General features: G+C 47.7%; 9 protein-coding genes across 9 annotated transcripts; 3 read left to right on the top strand and 6 right to left on the bottom strand.

Annotated features, from left to right (window-relative positions):
• The first annotated feature begins 45 nt into the window (after window positions 1-45).
• Window positions 46-3405, top strand: E1B28_012532 (uncharacterized protein). The gene is made up of 19 exons (XM_043157653.1): window positions 46-161; window positions 214-266; window positions 323-911; window positions 962-1077; window positions 1136-1170; window positions 1226-1285; window positions 1334-1474; window positions 1525-1641; window positions 1703-1730; window positions 1781-1962; window positions 2013-2151; window positions 2209-2243; window positions 2299-2406; window positions 2460-2497; window positions 2563-2596; window positions 2660-2792; window positions 2856-2942; window positions 3002-3234; window positions 3294-3405. The coding sequence occupies exons 3-18, from the start codon at window positions 817-819 to the stop codon at window positions 3061-3063; spliced, it is 1410 nt and encodes a 469-aa protein (XP_043005021.1). The 5' UTR covers window positions 46-161; window positions 214-266; window positions 323-816; the 3' UTR covers window positions 3064-3234; window positions 3294-3405.
• On the bottom strand, window positions 3387-4561 carry E1B28_012531 (uncharacterized protein). The gene is made up of 7 exons (XM_043157652.1): window positions 4384-4561; window positions 4090-4327; window positions 4008-4038; window positions 3904-3954; window positions 3728-3848; window positions 3607-3664; window positions 3387-3549 (listed from the first exon to the last, which is right to left on the bottom strand). Exons 1-7 carry the CDS (start codon window positions 4545-4547, stop codon window positions 3490-3492), a joined length of 723 nt encoding a protein of 240 aa, XP_043005020.1. The 5' UTR covers window positions 4548-4561; the 3' UTR covers window positions 3387-3489.
• Window positions 4562-4579: 18 nt separating this feature from the next.
• On the top strand, window positions 4580-6094 carry E1B28_012530 (uncharacterized protein). The gene is made up of 2 exons (XM_043157651.1): window positions 4580-4922; window positions 4977-6094. Exons 1-2 carry the CDS (start codon window positions 4877-4879, stop codon window positions 5921-5923), a joined length of 993 nt encoding a protein of 330 aa, XP_043005019.1. The 5' UTR covers window positions 4580-4876; the 3' UTR covers window positions 5924-6094.
• Window positions 6095-9053, bottom strand: E1B28_012529 (uncharacterized protein). Its single transcript, XM_043157650.1, has 2 exons — window positions 8593-9053; window positions 6095-8491 (listed from the first exon to the last, which is right to left on the bottom strand). Exons 1-2 carry the CDS (start codon window positions 8874-8876, stop codon window positions 6589-6591), a joined length of 2187 nt encoding a protein of 728 aa, XP_043005018.1. The 5' UTR covers window positions 8877-9053; the 3' UTR covers window positions 6095-6588.
• An 88-nt stretch (window positions 9054-9141) lies between these two features.
• E1B28_012528 (uncharacterized protein) lies at window positions 9142-11048 on the bottom strand. Its single transcript, XM_043157649.1, has 2 exons — window positions 9383-11048; window positions 9142-9312 (listed from the first exon to the last, which is right to left on the bottom strand). The coding sequence occupies exon 1, from the start codon at window positions 11034-11036 to the stop codon at window positions 9462-9464; it is 1575 nt and encodes a 524-aa protein (XP_043005017.1). The 5' UTR covers window positions 11037-11048; the 3' UTR covers window positions 9142-9312; window positions 9383-9461.
• Window positions 11049-11330: 282 nt separating this feature from the next.
• Window positions 11331-12973, bottom strand: E1B28_012527 (uncharacterized protein; the record flags this gene model as incomplete). The annotated part of the gene is made up of 16 exons (XM_043157648.1): window positions 11331-11381; window positions 11447-11660; window positions 11716-11740; window positions 11807-11864; window positions 11919-11946; window positions 11994-12053; window positions 12103-12203; window positions 12256-12295; window positions 12345-12360; window positions 12408-12419; window positions 12494-12518; window positions 12576-12686; window positions 12747-12772; window positions 12826-12843; window positions 12906-12915; window positions 12971-12973. 16 exons carry the CDS (start codon window positions 12971-12973, stop codon window positions 11331-11333), a joined length of 798 nt encoding a protein of 265 aa, XP_043005016.1.
• Window positions 12974-14116: 1143 nt separating this feature from the next.
• E1B28_012526 (uncharacterized protein) lies at window positions 14117-16927 on the bottom strand (the record flags this gene model as incomplete). The annotated part of the gene is made up of 10 exons (XM_043157647.1): window positions 14117-14194; window positions 14253-14355; window positions 14413-14542; window positions 14606-15067; window positions 15119-15299; window positions 15358-16224; window positions 16284-16451; window positions 16510-16589; window positions 16645-16744; window positions 16808-16927. 10 exons carry the CDS (start codon window positions 16925-16927, stop codon window positions 14117-14119), a joined length of 2289 nt encoding a protein of 762 aa, XP_043005015.1.
• A 369-nt stretch (window positions 16928-17296) lies between these two features.
• E1B28_012525 (uncharacterized protein) lies at window positions 17297-18287 on the bottom strand (the record flags this gene model as incomplete). Its single annotated transcript, XM_043157646.1, has 3 exons — window positions 17297-17528; window positions 17586-17796; window positions 17846-18287. 3 exons carry the CDS (start codon window positions 18285-18287, stop codon window positions 17297-17299), a joined length of 885 nt encoding a protein of 294 aa, XP_043005014.1.
• A 77-nt stretch (window positions 18288-18364) lies between these two features.
• Window positions 18365-19488, top strand: E1B28_012524 (uncharacterized protein; the record flags this gene model as incomplete). Its single annotated transcript, XM_043157645.1, has 5 exons — window positions 18365-18416; window positions 18495-18690; window positions 18747-18963; window positions 19022-19204; window positions 19267-19488. Exons 1-5 carry the CDS (start codon window positions 18401-18403, stop codon window positions 19486-19488), a joined length of 834 nt encoding a protein of 277 aa, XP_043005013.1. The 5' UTR covers window positions 18365-18400.
• Window positions 19489-19492: the final 4 nt, after the last annotated feature.

The raw sequence follows: 19492 nt of genomic DNA, 5'->3' as shown, positions 1-19492 counted from the left end.
AGAGGTTCGCATTTGGGCTCCTGTCGGTGTTTGTATGTGTTTGCAATTTTGTGTTTCGCTGATTCCCCTCCTCGACCTTGTAACATTTCTGCCTCGTAGCTGCTTCCTTCAGTCAAATCGTCTGAATTCTGGCATACTCGACGCTTCTATCTAGAGCTCATGTATCTCAGTTTTTTTTTCGCGCTGTAATTCGATGACATTGAAGCTTTTCAGTCAATGGTTGATTTTGGATGACATGCACTGGGCGACGCGCCGTTGATTTTGAGGCGCGTTACTACACCTTCTATCCAGCTCTTATTGTTGACTCTCGTCATGCCTCCAGTTCTGAGCAGATTAGAAGGCCAGACACGCCGTTTATATTGTTCTACGCGCTATCGACAGTGGCAGGAAGGCCTGAAGGAGGATCGAAAGAGACAACATGAAAAACCCACATTACAGACTGACATCGAAGTGAGCAACAACAAGTCGTGTTGCGGCGAGTACATTTTGTACGCCAGCGCACGTCGACCCGGAAATCATTAGTGAACGCCTCATGTGGCCACCAACATGTTGTTAAATGGGAGAAATAGGCGAATACCAAAAACACCTCATGATCATGGCGCCCACCCGAGACACGTCCAAGCACTAAGCAAGCAATCAGGTCAGATAATAACGGCTCATGTACAACTCATGTACAACTCATGTACGCCCAACAAATCGATTTCCCATCATAACCCACAGATTACTCCGGATGACTGCCAGTAAGTACATGGATCCTTCGTGCTTGGGTTTTCGATTTCTTTCCCCGACCCCACTCACATCTATATCGGATTCAACATGATTATCGACGCTCTGACCCTTCTCGCCATCCTACTGACGGCGTATCTTTTGCATGTCTACGTGGTGTACTCTCGCACCCGTGAATCCGTCAAGTAGGTTCAAAAATTGCAGGATAGTGGATCATATTGACAATTTCACTCAGCGATATATTGACTTTTGTCACATTCCTCGGCAACGAGACAGCTTTGTCAAAGCTTTTCAACACCAGTACCCGTTTCGCGCTTGGGCACTTCAATTTTTGGTTGAGGAAGCATGATCGTCAGTAAATTCATTTTGAGAGCAGATCTCATGATTGATCCTGTCGGCACCTTTCAAGTGTACAAACCTCACGGCTGGGATATCAGCGCTGCGGTACTTACTAACCTCTGGTCTCTACTCGGTTCTCAACGATATCGTTTCAATTCAGATATCATTTTGGCCTCACGTTCAAGTCACATACACAGTGGCTGATCCTAAAGCCCTCAAGGTGGGTGCATTTCCATTCACGTTTTTACTACCACCTACCCATACATAGGAAATTGGCGCCAAACGGACAACGTTCCCGAAACCTCTGGGGCAGTATAAAGCTCTCGAGGTATTTGGGGAGAACATTATCGTTTCCGAAGGGGACTCGTGGAAGAAGTACCGTAAGGTTGCATCGCCAGCCTTCTCTGAGGTGAATCCTAGCCCGAACTTACGTCTGGAGGGTTAATGACACCCGAGCAGAGAAATAACCAGCTTGTGTGGGATGAGAGTGTTCATATGTTGATGGAATTCTTCGATGAAATCTGGAAGTCAGCGGAAGAAATCTCCATTGACAACTTTGTAGATACGGCTTTGCAGGTGTGTGGAAAATATCTTTGCGAAGGTCTTGTCTGTGACATCTACCCTTGTCTTTATGCAGTTCGGGCTCCGGGTGATATCTGCCGCCAGTCAATCTTTTTCGTTTGCACATTGGTTCCTAGACTAACATCTCCTTCAGGCTTTGGAAAACGAATGTCTTGGTGTGACAATCATTCGGTCCCCGAGGGACATGAGCTATCATTCGAAGAGACATTTCAGGTCGTCTCTCGAAACGTCTTCCTGAAGGTAGTGCTACCGGACTGGCTTCCGAACCTTACGAAACGCATCCGGAAGGTTAGGTTGGCATTCGATGAGCTTAAGGTATGTCCGAAGACGGTACAGGATTAGTAGCTAATCGTGGGCGAAATCAGCTCTACATGCAAGAAGTCATGCAACGAAAGTCATTGGCATACGCTGAGATTGAGAATGCTAGTTTATTCAACAATCTTATCGAGGCCAATAACGTGGATGGAAGTGGAATTCTCAAGCTAGATGACTCCGAGCTCATAAGTAAACACCCACACCATACCGTTATCTAGTTTCTTCCCTGACTCCTGTTTTTGTTAGGTAACATTTTTATCTTCCTACTGGCCGGACACGAAGTATTATCTGTACTTTTTCTGGGCTTTTGATTATCGACTGATTTGAATCCCACAGACGACTTCTCACACCCTCTGCTTTTCCTTTGGCCTTTTGGCATTACATCAAGATGAACAAGAGAAATTATATCAGCATATCATGTCTATATGTCCCGATAGACTTCCGGTGAGTAAATTTTCTTCAAGGAAATGCCTCTTCCTCATTGTTGACATTTGTAGACTTATGCCGACATGCCTGCGCTCACGAGATCATTGGCGTGAGTGTCATTATCACATTCGAGAAGTCCATCGATTGACGAAGGCCCTCTTTTGGGATCGCCAGCGTCATCTATGAGACCCTCCGTTTATTCCCCTCGGTGAAATTTCCTTACTTCCACACGCAGATTTGAACATGTCCTTACCCCAGTGTATCCTTTTAGGTAGTCGGAGTTCCCAAGCAGAGCAGCGAGGACACCACCATTGTAGTATCCAACGAGGAAGGCGAAACCAGATCCATACCTGTTACGAAGGAAACGTACATCGTCCTTCACACCACAGGCGCTCACTACAACCGTGCGTATGATTTCGTCTGAATATGAAACTGAATTATGATATAGGATCATCCTTTATGTATAGCCCGCTATTGGAAAGACCCGTACGAGTTCCTGCCGGAGAGATTCCTCGGAGATTGGTCTAGGGATGCATTTATCCCTTTTAGTGTCGGTGAGTAATCCTTCTTTTCCCTTTGCTGATTTCACCAATCCTCGATCTTTCCACGACAGGCGCTCGATCTTGCATTGGGAGAAGGCATCTTCTTACCGCTGTAAACCTTTCTGAGAACTGATGTCTTTCCTTTTCCCTTTCCAAGATTTAGCGAAATCGAATCTGTAGCAATCCTTACGATTCTCATAAAGCATTACAGAGTCTCTGTAACAGAGGAGCTTGAATTCAAGCATGAAACATTCGAGCAACGGAAAAACCGTGTATTGAAGGCAGAGTTTGGAATCACTCTTACGTACGTGACATGACCTTTTTTCGCCTCAAAATGCACTTGACTTACCAGTTCTTCTACAGCCCAGTCCGCGTTCCACTGACTTTTACGAAGAGAAAGTAAACCATCCAGCCATTGTTGTACATTAATCCCGCCGTCCCATTCTATTCTCGACGAAAGTACAATTGTAGCATACTACATTAGCAATCGAAAATCTACGCGTGGTTATGAAACAGGAGAGGTGCATGGTCTATTAATGAGAACTTGTTCACCGCCTTGTCAAAACACTTGGAGTCCTGATTGAACTTGTGATCTCTCGGAAACTCTATTGAACCATTTCTGAACAAAGTTGGAGTTGAGTAGGGAACCTAAAGGGATAACTCAGCCATTCATTACCTGCAAGTTCGGCCACTCATCGAAAGAGTCAAAGCCAGCGAAGGGATGTCCTGCAGCCCTGCATACACGGACAGACGTCAAAACCAAAGGGGGTCTTTCGAGCACCGAAAAAAAGACGAACCATGGCCAAGCATTCACGTCTGCGATGGAATAGGTCCCTCTTCCAGGTCCTGCAAGCCAGTCTCGCTGGGCAAGTCGTATTTCGAGGACACCGTACAGTCTCTTCATTTCATCCATGTACCCTGCAAAATTATCCGTTTGGAAAAGCAATTGCAACCGTCGAGTCGATGTGCGTACGTTCTATAGCATATGGCAACTTTTCCGGAGCGGCATTCCTAAAGTGACTAGCTGGACACATACTTGGTGATTTGCGCGTTGTGATGGCGATGTTGTACACGTACCCTGTCCTGACATTGGTCCGAGTCCTCCGTGCTAAGATCAATTCAATGACAGCTCAAGATATTGAAAGAAAGCATCACGAACAGCCCAAGCCATCCACTGTACTGCCTCGCTGTACTCATTAGCCTGGGAAGAGGGGTCGAATGAAAATTTGCGGTCCTTGTCATAATGATTGGCCAAATAGAGCAGAATAGCCATCGACTCGAACACTGTAAAATTATTCCTCAAACCGTCGACAAGGGTGGGGATGCGGCCATTGTGGTTCAATTTGATGTACCATGGTTCTTTTTGGACGTTTTTCGAGAGTTCTATCTTGTATTTCCTTTCGAGAACCGTTGTAAGGGAAAGTAGAGGAATCCGGATTATTTAAGTACTCACTCATATTCGAGACCGTACGCAGCACGGAGCTCCTCCAGAAAGATTGCTGGTTTTTTGCCGTTGGGGGTTGATGCACCATAGAGAAGTAAACGATTTGCAGGACGATTCAGTGAGAATGAGCGGCGAAGAAAGGGCCTGTACGTGAGGCCACTGTGGTTCATCATGACCGCAAGAGCGCTTAACTTTCTTCCGGTTTCCCCACCACCCCCACGCCTCTAGACCAACCGCTATGGCGACGGTTTACCGCTCGAACTCGCCAACATCGCTTTGCAGTGACCATTCCATATGGCTTACCCGATGAAACTTTGATGAAACTGATGGGTTAAGTAGTAGAACGGTATAAAAGGACCTGGGTTGCTGCCCTTTGACCCCCAGCGATTGCATCGTCCTTCTCTACAGTCTCTCTTTCATACTTTTCACAAGGCAGAGCCTCTGTGCATCTTCATTACTCTCATTCGTATCGTCACTTCCGAACTTTTCCCCAAATAACGCAATGGTCGCCAAACTCTCTCTCCTGCTTGCTCTCGTTTCTATTCAACGTGAGTCGTGGTCAATATTATCTTGTCTCGGTGTTTTTACTCATGTCTATTCAGTCGTCTCTGGCGCCGTCCTCCGCCGCCAAGGAACACAGTTTATCACTGGTCTTTGCAAGAGCGATGCCGATTGCGCCTCCGGATGTTGTGGATTCAAGAGTGGCAAATGTGCTGGTGCCATTATTGCACAAGAACGTGATGGCGGTTGTGGTTTCGGGAACGCGACGCCCAATGATGACGCCGCCAGAAAACTCCGTGGTCAGGCCCCAGCCGCTCCCGCAGGAGGCGCAGCACCCCCAGCAGCCCCACCTGCTAACAACGGCGCTGGAGGTGCTGCTGCTGGAAGCGGCAAGGCTCCTGGTACCCAGTTCATAACTGGAACTTGCGCCAACGACGGTGAATGTGCATCCGGCTGCTGTGGATTCAAAAGTGGCAAGTGTGCTGGTGCCATCATTGCACAAGAGCGCGACGGTGGATGTGGTTTTGGAAACGCGACGCCCAACGACGACGCTGCTAGAAAACTCCGTGGCCAAGCTCGCTCTCTAGAAGTTCGCCAAGGAACACAGTTTATCACTGGGACTTGCAACGGCGATGCCGATTGTGCCTCTGGATGCTGTGGATTCAAGAGTGGCAAGTGTGCTGGTGCCATTATTGCACAAGAACGTGATGGCGGTTGTGGTTTCGGGAACGCGACGCCCAATGATGACGCCGCCAGAAAACTCCGTGGTCAGGCCCCAGCCGCTCCCGCAGGAGGTGCAGCACCCCCAGCAGCCCCACCTGCTAACAACGGCGCTGGAGGCGCTGCTGCTGGAAGCGGCAAGGCTCCTGGTACCCAGTTCATAACTGGAACTTGCGCCAACGACGGTGAATGTGCATCCGGCTGCTGTGGATTCAAAAGTGGCAAGTGTGCTGGTGCCATTATTGCACAAGAACGTGATGGCGGTTGTGGTTTCGGGAACGCGACGCCCAATGACGACGCCGCCAGAAAACTCCGTGGCCAGGCTTAAAGTTTGAGAAATAATTGTTTTACCAAAGTTTGATTGATACCACTAGAGACGTATGTTGTTACCCTGTACTGAATGAAAGTCGTACTGGAGACGTACGGCCTTTCCCACTTCAATGCGTGTGTGAAGTTGCCTCACCTGAAAATCCCTCTTCTAATGGACGAAAACACCTGCCCGGCTTTTAACGGTAACTGTATGTGATTCGGATTCGGATTCGCCGACAGCCTCGACAAAAAAAAATGTAAACGAAAACGCAAAAGTAAACAGGCCAGTAAAAAGAACATGGAACAGAAGGAGGTAGAGAAGTCGTGATACATTGCCGATAGAGTATAAAGTACATATAATGAAACCTGAAGGAGACAACGAGAAGACTGCAGACAAACAGAAATATAGAAACTGACGACTAAAATGTGGCATATTGAGCGGAGAAGAAAAGTAAGGTACGAAAAATCCACGGATGAAACGCCCAAGAGGAGAAAGGGAGGGAGGATGAATACTGAAAACTAAGTGACTAAGTAGAGAGCGACTAAACTGCTAAGGGTCCGTGCTTACTGATGTAGAATGAGAGCGATAGCGACGATGAAAAACGGAAAAACAAAGGAAGGACTGCGTCCAATACGGTGCTCAGAAGAGAGAAAAAGTAACAACTTCTACATGCCATATCACACTCATGTTTCCATTGAGACATCTCCACTGGGATCTTTCTGGCTTCGGTCTTCTCGCCTGGGCGGTGAAGATGCTGGTCGCTCAGGTAACCCACCACGGAATGAACCTGAATGCTGCCTATTTATCGATGGCCTTCTTCCGCGTGATTGTCGATTGCCGGAAGGCGGTGGATGAGGAGGGAGGCTTGAAACAACTGCACCCGAATTACCAGGGATATCTCGAATAGACTGCTGAGGTGAAGCCATCCTTAGTGAGCTCCTTCCATCTATCCCAGACGGTCGGGGTGGATCAAGTCGTGACGCGGATATGGACAACCTTCTTGAATCGTAAGGAGCTGGTGATCCTGTAGGTCGATCACGGTCTAATCCACTAGGCAGATTCTCTCTGTCGCTTGGCCATCCAGGAGATGGGACACGTCGTTCCGGTTCGGGTCGCAGTCGATCCCTATCAATACCAGAAATTTGAACAGGAGGAAATGTGTATGACTCTGCCGCCATGGGTATACCATTCCTCAATGGTTGTTTGCCTTTACTTTTCACAGGGAGCCCATCAACACTTGGACGACGACTGGCAACACGTAAAGCGTCCTCTAATTCCTCAACCCTGTGTCGAAGTGATCCCACTTCGTTTCGCATACCACTAACCCTCTTTTCAACCATCGCGTCCACTACTTCGTTCAATTTTTCCTGCTGCTGTGTGAGACTGTGCATTAACGCGTTGGAACGCTGTAACTGTTCTGAGAGCCAAGTCTTGAGTTGCCTAGAATCGTTCAGTGCATCATAAAACATTTCGAACGGCGCCAAAAAAGCGGATTTCTCTCCTGAATAACCAGGATGGTGTAAGACACTGGGAGTGGGAGGAACCAATGTCGGCCCCACACCAATGCTGTGATTAGGAGGAGAGCGCCCGCCTGCAATCGAAGGAATGGGATGAGCGACGCTGGATGTCGAGCCTCGTTGTGCAGAAAACCTTGTAGGCGTAGGGGGTACTTTCCCACCAGTCAGACGATTGACGTTACTGTTTCCAGGCCCCATCACAGACGGAAGTCGGGGAAGGGTCATAGGAAATCTTCCAGGAGGCTGACCAGCCTGAGGGATGGGAGGCGCACTTTGAATAGAGAGCGCGAGCTGCTCCTTTGTATGAGCTTCCCGAGGACTGATGACTATATCCGCCGGCTTTTTGTTTCCTCCAAGTTGAGTTGCCCTCCGGCGAGCGAAGCTAATCGGGGGAGGCGGAAGAGAATGTGCGGGTACGTTGACAGGAGGAATTGCGGTCCCAGACGATGGTTGTGGAAGCCCAGAGATAACTGGTGCGGGTGGGTGTCCCGAAGTTTGGGATAGTGTGACAGTGACAGCCGGCGGACTGGCAGCCCGGGTGTTGACCGCCAGCTGAGACTGGGGAACAGAAACATTGGTATGGCGTCGATTGCTACTGGTATTAGGGCTACGTCGAGGTCGTGCTGCCGAGTTGGAAGATTTCGCAGAACCTGACGCTGGAAGTTCATTCGGGTTCCCTCCAACAACCGGAGAACCGAGTCCAACGACGCTGCCTCTGCGCTGTTCAATAATGGCTTGTTGCTGCTGTTTCACCGAGATCATAGATCGAACTTGCTCGACAGCTGAGGGGTTATCGCGCTGGATTGTGAAGCCAATTACAACAGGTGATATAGGAGTTGAATTCGATTGATCAGTTGGAACTCGGACATTCGTGTCGAGCGCGGGCGCGCCGCTGATTGTAACTCTTCGCTTCTTGAGAGGAGACGGTAAGACACTGGATGGAGGTGGTGCAGATGTATTGTCGTAGTTCTTGGGTGGATCAATCCTTGCAGAACAAGGAGGCGGCGATGGTTCAAGCATATCCTGTTCAGGTTCTTCCTTCACGTTAGAAACGCCTGGTGAGCTACGACTGTCGAAAATCAGGTCAAGAGAGCAAAATACAACGAAGAACAAAGTGGGAATGAAGTCAGAAAAGCGTAAAAGGAAAAATGTAAACCGAACAAGACTCACTCAGAGTCCGTCCGTTCGTCATTATCTGAAGGGGCAGATATGTCTATTCGAGCACGCTTTTTGCCGACGACGGGTGATGAAGTTGAGTCGTCGCCATTTTGCAGGCGCGAGTTAAGGTTGGGCGATTTGACGCGCCTAAAATCAGAAACGGAGGACCTGGTTTGTATCGGAGGCAAAGAGTTGTCTTCAGAACCGAGATTGTTGAAGGATTTTGTGCTAAAGGTAGAGGCGAATGAGGGAAGTGAAGGAAGAGGGTGCGGTTGAATGGAAGGTTTGAGGGACATTGAACGTCGTCAGCAGCGGTGAGAAATGGGGAAGCTGGGCGAGGTGGTTGTCGACGTCGGCGACGGCGACGAGAAAGGGGGCAAGGACGTGCGTCAACGACGATGGCCGTTGATTGTTGGGGATGATGGATGGAACCGCCAAGATGGGACTCGAGGCGAAAAAGGACGATAATTAAAAAGTTGAACTTGTGTTGCATCCCCTTGTATGTAATCCGATCATCCTCACCGCGTGCTTGCCCGCAAAATGCCACCTATACTTATTTAAGCGTTGTTTCGTGTATCAGTTTCTGGCATAGCAACATCAGACGTGGTGTCCCTATATCGAGTATTCTACTGTTTCCAATGCCCACAACTTTCCGGTGTAAGTACATAGGTCTTAGAGCACAATACATTTTATCCCGACGTCTGTCATGGGGCCGAGCTTTGAAGTACAACACTTGCGGTATAAAGTAATTCAGGATTGAGCATCAGTCTGTCAGACCAATTGAAAACGCCGGGAACCTCACCAATTCATATCTTTTCCATCTACATACATGTCCAGCATCCATCATGATCCAATCATCGTCTCCAATCCGACTGTCATGGTCACTCGGCTCTTTTCTTCTTCTTCCGGACGGTCAGGACAGTCACCTGCGGTGCAGATGGCATTTCATTCGCTCCATAGAGAACTTTCTGATTTTGGCTCTTCGGCGCGTTACTAACGCATATCGATCCATAAATATAGGAGTTGTAGGTCTCCAACGTGGGCTCGGGCTCCGGAAATGGGTTTGGAGATACGTCAGGCAGTCTTCTGTTACGAGGGGGAGGTGTCTTGGGCGGCTCCAAGGACGTTGCTGGTGGGTCGTGGCCCTGAGATCCCTCCATTTTCGCTGTCTGTGGGCGAGGTGCTCTAAAAATTGGCGTAGATATGGATGTGATACCTTCACACAATCCTTTGATGGTACTTTCAATCGACTCTGTGGCATGTATAGCACGCTCTGGTGTTGAAAATTCGACGGCAGTCATCAGCGATGCGATGACCCGTTTGTTTAAATTCGAAGATACCTGTCCGGCTCGAGGGGCAAGGGGTGAGACCGCTGACCGGATGTTGCCAATCTTCCCATTTCCCCCTTGTGAATCGGCCGCAAGCCTAATAACCATTGTAAAAAACCCAGTGACAGCTCCCGCTACGCACTCTTGTCTGAATGACATACGCTCCCAAAACTCGTCTGGAGTGACCTTTGCCAGCTCTCCAAGTGGTTTCTCAGAATCGACCTTGTCTGCAACAGGACCCATGGTTCCAGCGTTGTCGGTAGTGTTTGAGACAGTTCGTGGTCGTTTTCGTGGCGGTGACTTAAGCCCTTCTTTGTCGGTGTGTGCAAGCTCGTCCATGAAACGCGACTTGGGATCATCATCGAACGAGGGGATAACGGTTCCGAGGTTCCAGGACACGATGTCCTCGGTACCGGAACCGGTCCTATTTATTGAACAGGGCAACGGGATCTCGGTTTGGGAAAATGGATGTCCATAAGTCCACCGAGGACCATCGTGAGGTGGGAATAAGGATCCAGCAATATTCAATGAGTGATCTGCCTCGAGCTGACTGTATCCGGGAATGAGATAGTACAGTTTAAGTAAGGCTGTCGGAGGCAAGCGGTTGGTTATCTTGTTTACCACGTTGGTGTAAACTCGTTTCCACCACCCACATAGCTTCACGTCGTTTAATGGCCGTTTTCCACTGAATTCTGAAGAGTTGGGAAAGAGATATTGGTTCTGAGCTCGAGCAAAGAGCTGAATCCATAGATTTTCGACTGTGATGGGGCTAGTCGCAGGATCAGCATAATACGAAAGGAACGATATGACGAGTGTAGCCGTTGGTGAGGGGAAAGAGCCTTGGCCAGTAGAGTCAACTTTTGAAATATACAATATCGCGGACGATGTGGTCGGGAGGTTGTAGACGCATGCTTCGATTGCAGTGACGAAAACTCTTGGTGAATCCGGCGTCGATTGTTCAGAAAGTAGGATCAGAACGTCCTGTAGATAGGACCTGCATCGAGGTTGAGCGTAGGGGTAAAGGCCGTTGTGTTTTCTAGGTGAAGAGACGAGAACATGTAGGTGAAATTCGCGTGTTCCAGGTAGGGATTTGAGGCCGTTCAGTAAGGCGTCGCGCAGGTTGACCATCGTCGACACCGTGGGAAGTTTGAATCAGGCCACTGGCACATGTTCACGCCATTTAAAACAAAGCTTCTAATAAACTATTGTATTCGTCAAGTCCTGTTGCCTCTTCATAGTTCCAAGGGTCCCTACGGTAGGAAGAGGCCTTAAATGTTACAAAATCCCATCAACTACTGCTGCGTTATACGTTTGATTCATGACCGGGACAAACCGAGGACTCGATCGTGTGTCTGAGAAAGTTGCACTGCGGAAGGCGGGGTATCATACAAAATAGCCAAGGTGGTTTGGAATCTGAAGCGTTCATAGGGCGCTTCTGTAAAGAATTGCGGGGGCAGAAGTCCCACTCGCGGGCTAAAACCAGTCAGCAAAGCAGTTCTTTGAATCTGTAACGTCCTCTAGCGGGTGTCGAGACTTACGGAGTCCAAGTAATCCGCCTTCATAACCGTGTCCGTTTGTATATTCACCGTCAATGCAGGTTTGTGCACTTCAGGCAAAGATCTATAATCCGATACCTGAGTTTGAGGTCTCGTTATCTGTGTCGTGACATTGCCGGTGGTCATCGGTGAGAGTTGTAAAAAACTACCCTCCCGTGCCGCCACACGGCCTCGAAGGGAATCACGGCTATTTAGGCTACGATAAAGCTTGTTTTTAGTGGCTGAATCTGTGAGAACAAACAATACTCAACGCGGCAAGTACAGAGTTCACATAACCTACAGTCAGCCGGACGGCATGATCAGACCAGAACAAATGAGGTTCTCGGAATTTGAAAGGCTTACATCGTCCCACTATCCAGAAGAACGCTAGCCAGACGTAATTTGTTGGCATTGTAGTGAACTATCTAGTGAATCAAACGACTTGTGAAAAAAATGGCGAAATGTTTGTCCGTACCGTTATGACAATGACAATATCAATGACACTGGGTTCATTGTGAGTACGATTGCATTCACAAGGTATAACGAATACCTTGTCATGAGGCCGGTTGTCAGTGTGTAAATGATCAAGGTCGAAATCAATGAGTCCGTCCTAAAAAGGCATGAATCAATCGGTTCTGAATATGCCATCCGACGCATACCTTTTAAATCCTGTTCTGCTCTGAGAGAGGTAGTAGCAAAGCGAGACAGCAATAAGAATATCCGCGGCTGCGGCACTCCCGATCCCAGCGCTGGTAACCCACTACCCGTGTTGATTGAGCGATCCGGAAGTTAAGACGGTTAACGGTACTCACAACCAACCGCCTAAATCCAAACACCGAAGGGAGCTGAAAACTGGAAGAGATTGAGTGACCAGGAACGTGAAAGTTCTTGCTAATCCTACCTGGAAACGGTGAAAACTATCAAACACGATCAGCGCGCGAAGCGGAATATGTGAATAACATACCGATTCCGAGACCTTATACAATGCCGAGTCATTAGTTTGAAGACTCGACTTTCATCTTTTTGGTACGAAATAACTAAAACACATACCAAAGTGAACACATGATAATAGGACCTAACATCGACGGTGACCCTGAGTGGGATGACAAAAAAGGCCCGAAATAATCCTTACAATCGCTGACACAAGATATACGTTCTGCGACACTGCTGAAATATCAGGATCACGAAATCCCGCACACCAAACAGTGACTACCCACGTAGCCAAACGCGCCTTGCAAAGAAACTGGACGGGTGATGGATCAAACACTTCGTCTTGCCAGGAATCACGAGAAAAAAATCAAACCATTGGACTATCAAGGCGACCATGCCCTAGAAAGGTACTTATCAGAAAAAACACCAATACAGTAATCATGGCAGGTTACGTTGCAGTCGGTTTGGAGCTAACACGACACGGTTCCCGTTAGCGACGATGCAGGTCACTTAAATATGCGAGGATCCCTACCTCCATACTCCTGAAAAAAAGCATCGATGAGGACCATTGTCTGTACTTGACATATCAAAGCGCACCATGTCAACTCCATTAATGCTTGCGAGTTATTGAAATTGGTTATAAGATACCTGACCAGGTAAAGTTGAGTGTTATTCCCAATCCTCGGACGCGTAGTAAGAGCTCGCTCACCAATACATGGCGATCGTGCAAAGCACCAGATGGAGGGTGTCCCATAACCTATGCAGAAGTCGTAAAGAGGATTACCTGACAGATTTGACGGGCATACCACACGAAGAACACCTAGAGAGACGCGCCTGTAGCAAAGACAGCAGCCTTCAGTGACAGGAAACGCACCATAATTTTGATATACATGGGATCCTTCGGGTAATTTCTGGCATGAACACCCTTCTCAGCCAGCACCCAACATCATTCAGTACGCTTTATTTTACCTATAGTAAAAGTACCTTTTGTGCGGTGAGTGTACATTGGCAGGTCAATAGAGGGCTCTGAATACTGACGTTTGGAGGATGGTGACGCCATATAATCTACCAAACACAACAGTCAGTCAAACCCCCACTAGGTTGCGGGGATGATACCGACGCACATGGAACTCAGGATCAAGCCAATAAAGGCACTTCCATACCTGCTGTCTATACTGGGCTGCAGGTCGCGCGAACCATCTGCCAGGAGAAACATGCTGAAGGTTGGAACGCTAATCCTCGAGTAGCCGAGAACTGTAGTTAAATGTTAAGCCTCTGGGAAATTTGAGCCTACCTCGGGATTACGAAGCATAAGGGAGCTGAAAGTTGTTACGCCATCGGTATCAATAAATCAAGTAATTTAGTTGAGTTCCCTTGAAATCGCACGGATGTAGCTGGCCAGCGTAGAAGAATGTAACGCCGGCAACCCGTCCTTGACCAGATTGAAGAAGGATACGCGTCAACGTATCACACCACCGTTGACACGTATCCGTCTCCAGTCTGGTCGAGTGCCAGGAAAGCAAGCTTCAAGCTACTCTCGTCGTGGTCTCGACGGCGCCTTTAAAGTTACAACAACCAATGAAGCCGAGAAGCTGGACACGTACCGAAGACTCCCACAGATCCATAGCAGTCGGACAAGAAAGGAAAGCGAGACGCGATCCTTCAAAGACTATAAGACAGGGCAAGTATGCTACAGGACGAGACAAGCAGTGCGAACTACAGGAAAGAGTAGAGGAGGGTATGTTATGCTACATAGGCGAACATGTCCCTTGTTCCGTCCACTCGCTCGATGTACTCTTTTTCTAATAGTTGATCAATTGCCTGTTGATGTCATATGAGGCTTTAGAACTCCGACGCTCCTAATAAAACGAAGACAAACCTTCTTAATGTCCGGAATTTTGGGTGCGAAACGCTGCGAAATCTGTGCAATCACTTCCTGGATCAACACCTGGTTCTTCAATGTCTTCCGCGCTTTCATGATCCTTTGCGACAAAAGTCAATAACAAGTCGACGGAACAGTCCCGATGACCGTTGCTCACCGCACGATTGTCGCCTGGATAACATATTTACGATCTTCATCCACGTTCTTCAAGACGTCAGAAGATTCTGCTTTCACTTCAGCCTTGATGGGCAAGTTCAGGTTCACACGAATTTTCTTCGATTTGAAACCTGATGTGAATCGTCACACATCAGCGAAAAGTGCGGAACCGAGAGCGAAAAAGCGCAACAAACCAGGATTCAGATCATATTGGTCGGTCTCCTCGTTGATTAGAATCTTCGCCTTCACAAGAAGAGCCAAAACTTGCTTCATTAGTTCCGCCGGAATCGAAGTAGCAGTGATCAGTTCCGACAACGACAAAGTGTCATGCCTGTTGTACTGCAGGAGAACTGCCATTTGGAAGGAGCTGGTCATCAGGATGTATTTTTGGTTCAGGTAATTGGTTCGCAGTTCATTCTTCGAGTAGTTCCACAACCATGTCAGCTTACGACCTGTATGTTTGGATTGGTAGTATTGCTGGAAGCGATTGTAGGTCGGTAGGATCTCGGCGGGTATGAGGAATTCGTGGGTGGGAGGATTCAGTGGCCAGAAATTGGTTCCGAGTACCATGATGCCAAACGTAATGTCCATATCGTCGTGATTCGTCTGCATACGTTCCTTGAAACTGTCTGTAAGGTCCTTGCTGAGACTCATGTCTATGAATACGTCAAATTATTGGAATGACTAATTGCAAAAGACGGGCAGACCTGTGAACATTCTTTGGAGTTTATTCGTGTATTCGAACCCACAAGCTTCCTTTAATTTGGAAATCATACTGGCCTCACTCTCATCGGATGCAGAAACACCGTGAATAAGGCGTTTAGAGAGCTTCGTTGAATAGAAGCTCTGGAAAACATCCTTGTCTTCAATATACTTGAACAAGATCATCTGGAAGTACCGAGCGTGTGAGTGAATTTCCAACACAGGATTTATAAGAACAACAGACCACTCGATTCAGAGCACCTTCCAGATCACCTTCCTCAGCCATTTTGTTGTTCTTTCTTAATAAAAGATCTGTATGTTTGGCCAAGAGCTCAGGGGACTTCGCTGTAGAAGTACCGGTCGCCGCATTCCGATTGACAAACTCTCTGCACGCTTTATCGAGACTCGCGACGAAGCCTGCCTCTCCTCTGAAGCTTCTAGTAACAGTCTCGGAATTCTTTTGGTGGACATCCAGTAAAGCATCAACATATGCTTTAGGATCCACACCTTCCTCTCCTTCAGCGACCAATTTCGAAACGGCAGCCAACCCAGCCTTCTTCACGTGTTCTTCGAACCTCTTTCGCAAGGGTTCCAGACCTTCGGGTATTCGAGAAAGAAGGGCATACATCCTCTGTAAATCCTCGTCCTTGTCGAAATCAAGGAGATTCTGGAAGCTCTCCCACATAAGCTCTGCATGCTCACGGATGAGGACATGTTCGCATTTGCTGATGAGGGTTTTCCGGGTCTGTGTGTTTAGATATCGATCTACTCGATCCTCCTCTTCCTTTAATCTCTCTTCGGCCTTCTTCAGATACTCAGATACAGAATATTCAGCCAAAAAAGACTCTGACTCTTTTTTGTAGTAGAGCTCGGTGGCTTCAATGAAAGGATTCTCGAAATGTTCCTTGTAAACATCGAGGCATGCTTTATTGGTATCGGAATCATCGAGGCCCAACGAAACAAAAGAATCCACGACCTTCTTCACGAGACCTTGATCAATGGTCTCACCATTCCGTTGCTGTTCGATGAGGCGAAGAATAGCGCCAGCTAGCTTCGCATGCTTTTGTTGAACCGGGACAAACAGATTGTTTTTCCACTGAACTAGCGCAAGCTGTTAAGAAGTGGAAATTCAGATTCTTTTTTTTTTTTGCTGTTTGGGGTACAACGCACTGTATAAACCGGGTATACGGTCTTCCTACCTTCATCCCGTTCTCGCTTTACCCAATGCCGGTTAAGATACGTGAACAGCCGGTTGATGTAGTTGGCCCCCGTCGTGTACCGATCCCACTCGGCTGCATAGTATCGCAGAAGAGCTTCTTCTTGTAAAGTATCACTTTTCTGAACCATGACTCACAATCAATGTTACGACATTACTGACGGCTAGATCTTTACTTACATCGCGAAGGGCCTTCAAGTGAGCAACGAAGTATCGGATGAGGTGGTTGTAGAGATCAGAGCCCATGAGATTCGCGCCAGCTGTTACACGTCAATATCATCTCCGATAATGAAAGTAAGGATAATCAAGACGTACTTCTATTGCCAATGCCCACACCACCGGTAGCCTCACCCATAGTAGAGTTTATCTTTGGAGATGTGCAATAGTTGTAGGCGACAGTGTACAACGACATGTACTATGGGTTGAAGGCATAAACATCAGATTCCTGACAGAAAGCACGCAAACTGTTCGAATTAACCTTGGAGTAGGACACCCCCGTTTGAAGCTTGGTCATTATGTGGTCAACACCCTCTTCAAGGAAAGCCCAGGTTGTGGCGAGGTCCGCCGTTGGCGGTGGCATTGTCTGAGAAATAGACATGATGGGTTGTAACCGGATGGGAGTGGCGAGTAGAAAAACGTCGGACGGCCGACAAGGGAGGGTGGTGAAAGCAGGAAGGCGTGTGATGTGACACGCCCTTAGTGTGGCTGCGCTCGAAACCCTCTTGACGCGAAGCGCCGTATAAGTATGACAAAGGATGATTCAAGGTGGAAAGCTGAGCGCTGAGCCTTTGAAGCTTTACGTCCAAGTATGCTTACAACAGTGCACGGGTCTTACCTTAAGACCCGAGATCGCAGAATCACGGGCAAACGCGGCAGACGTCGCACCAAGATAGCTTGTAGTGGTCGATTACAAGGTGATATCAGTAAACTAAAAATTGCGAGTCACACTCCCCATCGGCGTGATATCTCATATTTTAACTCCAGTATGGATGCACGCAACCCCACCCCATAAATTCGTCCAAGCACCACCATCAGCATCCACTCCAGTCTCAAACCCAACATCTCTAATCATTTGCGCAAATTCCGGTTGAGGTGGGAACTTTCGAATAGATTCCACCAAATACTGGTATGAATCACGGTCACCTGCTAGAATTGTTCCCAGTAGCGGAATGATTGAGAAGGAATATTGGTCATAAAGTCTGTTTTTTCAAGGAGGTTCAAGCTATTGAACACGGTATCGAAGGGGCGAAACTTACGTGCTCAACAAGGAATTATTAACCCGGCTGAATTCAAGACAGGCAAACGTTCCTCCTGGCTTCAGAACGCGGTACGCTTCTCGGAGTACCGAAGGAATCGAAGTGCAATTCCGAATCCCAAACGCAATGGTGTACAGATCATAAGAGTTATCTTTGAATTGTGGAACGGGCAACTCTTGAGCATTCGCCTCGTGGAAAGAAACCTGAGGGGCTAACCCATGTCAGAAGAAACATAGTATCAAGTCCTAGAGAGAACTCACTGTTATAATACATAGTCTTTTTGAACCTCCTCAAACCCTCCTGCAACATCTGTCCATTGATATCAACAACCTCTATAGTCGTCTCCCTATCTGAGAAATTTTCACGAGCATAGTCCAGGATCCTTCGCGCAATATCCCCCGTTCCCCCTGCCACATCAATACACTTTATGGGGCCTTTCTTCCCAGGTCTCAGTGAAGCCACAAATTCATCCTTCCACAACCTATGGACCCCAAGAGACGATGCATCATTCATCAAGTCATATTTCGAAGCGACAGAGTCGAATACACCCTTTACAAGGTGTTCCTTTTGATCTTCAGGAACGTCTTTGAAACCGAAAGATGTCATTTTTGGGTTTGATTCAGGGGAGGATTGAGAGCTGAGTGTCCTAAAGACACAACGGGGGTTCCATGACGAGCGAACGTTGCGGGATATTGTTTGCATGATTCTGAGGATGGAGAACCTGGAAGGGTGTGAAAACTACAACAGCGAGATCGATCACGTGCAAGACGTTTTTTCCTGTTCCTCCATCTTGACCTCGAGTCCTCTATTCAAACATGACAGACAACAATGGTAAGAGAAAAGCAACGCCCATAGGTCAAACCAATGCACCATTCCTATGACTTTCTGATACTTAATTCTGCTTCAAAGATCTCACAGACAATGGATCCCAGTCCGATTCATGCTCAGACAATAGTTCTGAAGAGGAGGAAGAAATAATTACCCAGGAATACTTGGATTCCCTTCTCGACAAAGCGAGAAAAAACCTCCCCAGGCAAACGCCAGCCACAGAAGCAGCGGTACGCGAAGAAGAGTTAATTGTTTTACCAAAAGAAGAACCTTCTGTGTGCGTTTTAATTGATCATTTCGCCGAGAAACTGCTGATCTATAGCTTCTTTACAGTCCCTTACCTCCATTAGACCCAGGTCCTGTTCCAAAACCCTATTTCCAACTCCGTCAGACTCTCTACGAACCGTCGTCATTACGAGAGCCAGAAGCTGAACTTGCAGATCGAAACGCAAATACTTCATCTATCTCTGCCGGGGCACCCGCTCCCCCTATACCTCCACCTGAGCTTTCAAAATCTGGAAAATCCATCACGAAGAAACAACGGAAGGAGGTAAGTGACTTCTAAGGACCCCGTTCCAGTCATCCTAATGTCATCTTTAAATCCTTAGCTTCGAAACAAAACCGCCGGTTCTGACTGGTTTGATATGCCTGCCCCGTCTGAATCCGAACTCCCTCGATTATACCGCGAAGTAGAAGCAATGCGACTTCGGAACCAGTTGGACCCAAAGCGGTTCTATAAAAAAGATGAAGGAGAAGGAAAGGGAATTAAAGGCCTACCAAAACATTTTGCTGTAAGTCCTTTTACACTACGCGCGCCTCTACACGTCTCTGATCTGACAACTGCTGGTCTTAGATAGGCACAGTTGTTATAACAAATACACCATTTGGTGGTGGTGGGTCTGGACAGGACCTCACACGAGCAGAAAGAAAAAGAACATTGGTGGACGAGCTGGTGGATGATGCAGAGGCTCGGAGGTATGCCAAGAAGAAATTCCAGGATCTTCAGAGCTTTCGGGGCGCGAAGGGAAGGAACACGTTGCACATTAAAAATGCTGGTAGGAGGAAAAAGTGGTAGGCAG

The sequence above is a fragment of the Marasmius oreades genome, chromosome 8 (genome assembly GCF_018924745.1).
Source record: "Marasmius oreades isolate 03SP1 chromosome 8, whole genome shotgun sequence".
Classification (NCBI taxonomy): domain Eukaryota; kingdom Fungi; phylum Basidiomycota; class Agaricomycetes; order Agaricales; family Marasmiaceae; genus Marasmius; species Marasmius oreades.
Note: the sequence above shows the minus strand (reverse complement) of the source record. Positions and strands in the feature narration are given on the sequence as shown.

Coding starts and splice junctions, on each gene's coding strand:
- E1B28_012532 (XM_043157653.1), top strand. CDS start 817: ATGATTATCGACGCTCTGACCCTTCTCGCCATCCTACTGACGGCGTAT. Junction 1,475..1,524: donor CATCGCCAGCCTTCTCTGAG/GTGAATCCTAGC, acceptor ACACCCGAGCAG/AGAAATAACCAGCTTGTGTG. Junction 2,793..2,855: donor CACAGGCGCTCACTACAACC/GTGCGTATGATT, acceptor CTTTATGTATAG/CCCGCTATTGGAAAGACCCG.
- E1B28_012531 (XM_043157652.1), bottom strand. CDS start 4,547: ATGATGAACCACAGTGGCCTCACGTACAGGCCCTTTCTTCGCCGCTCA. Junction 3,849..3,903: donor GTTGCCATATGCTATAGAAC/GTACGCACATCG, acceptor ATAATTTTGCAG/GGTACATGGATGAAATGAAG. Junction 3,550..3,606: donor ATGAGTGGCCGAACTTGCAG/GTAATGAATGGC, acceptor AACTTTGTTCAG/AAATGGTTCAATAGAGTTTC.
- E1B28_012530 (XM_043157651.1), top strand. CDS start 4,877: ATGGTCGCCAAACTCTCTCTCCTGCTTGCTCTCGTTTCTATTCAAC. Junction 4,923..4,976: donor TGCTCTCGTTTCTATTCAAC/GTGAGTCGTGGT, acceptor ATGTCTATTCAG/TCGTCTCTGGCGCCGTCCTC.
- E1B28_012529 (XM_043157650.1), bottom strand. CDS start 8,876: ATGTCCCTCAAACCTTCCATTCAACCGCACCCTCTTCCTTCACTTCCC. Junction 8,492..8,592: donor GACGAACGGACGGACTCTGA/GTGAGTCTTGTT, acceptor GATTTTCGACAG/TCGTAGCTCACCAGGCGTTT.
- E1B28_012528 (XM_043157649.1), bottom strand. CDS start 11,036: ATGGTCAACCTGCGCGACGCCTTACTGAACGGCCTCAAATCCCTACCT.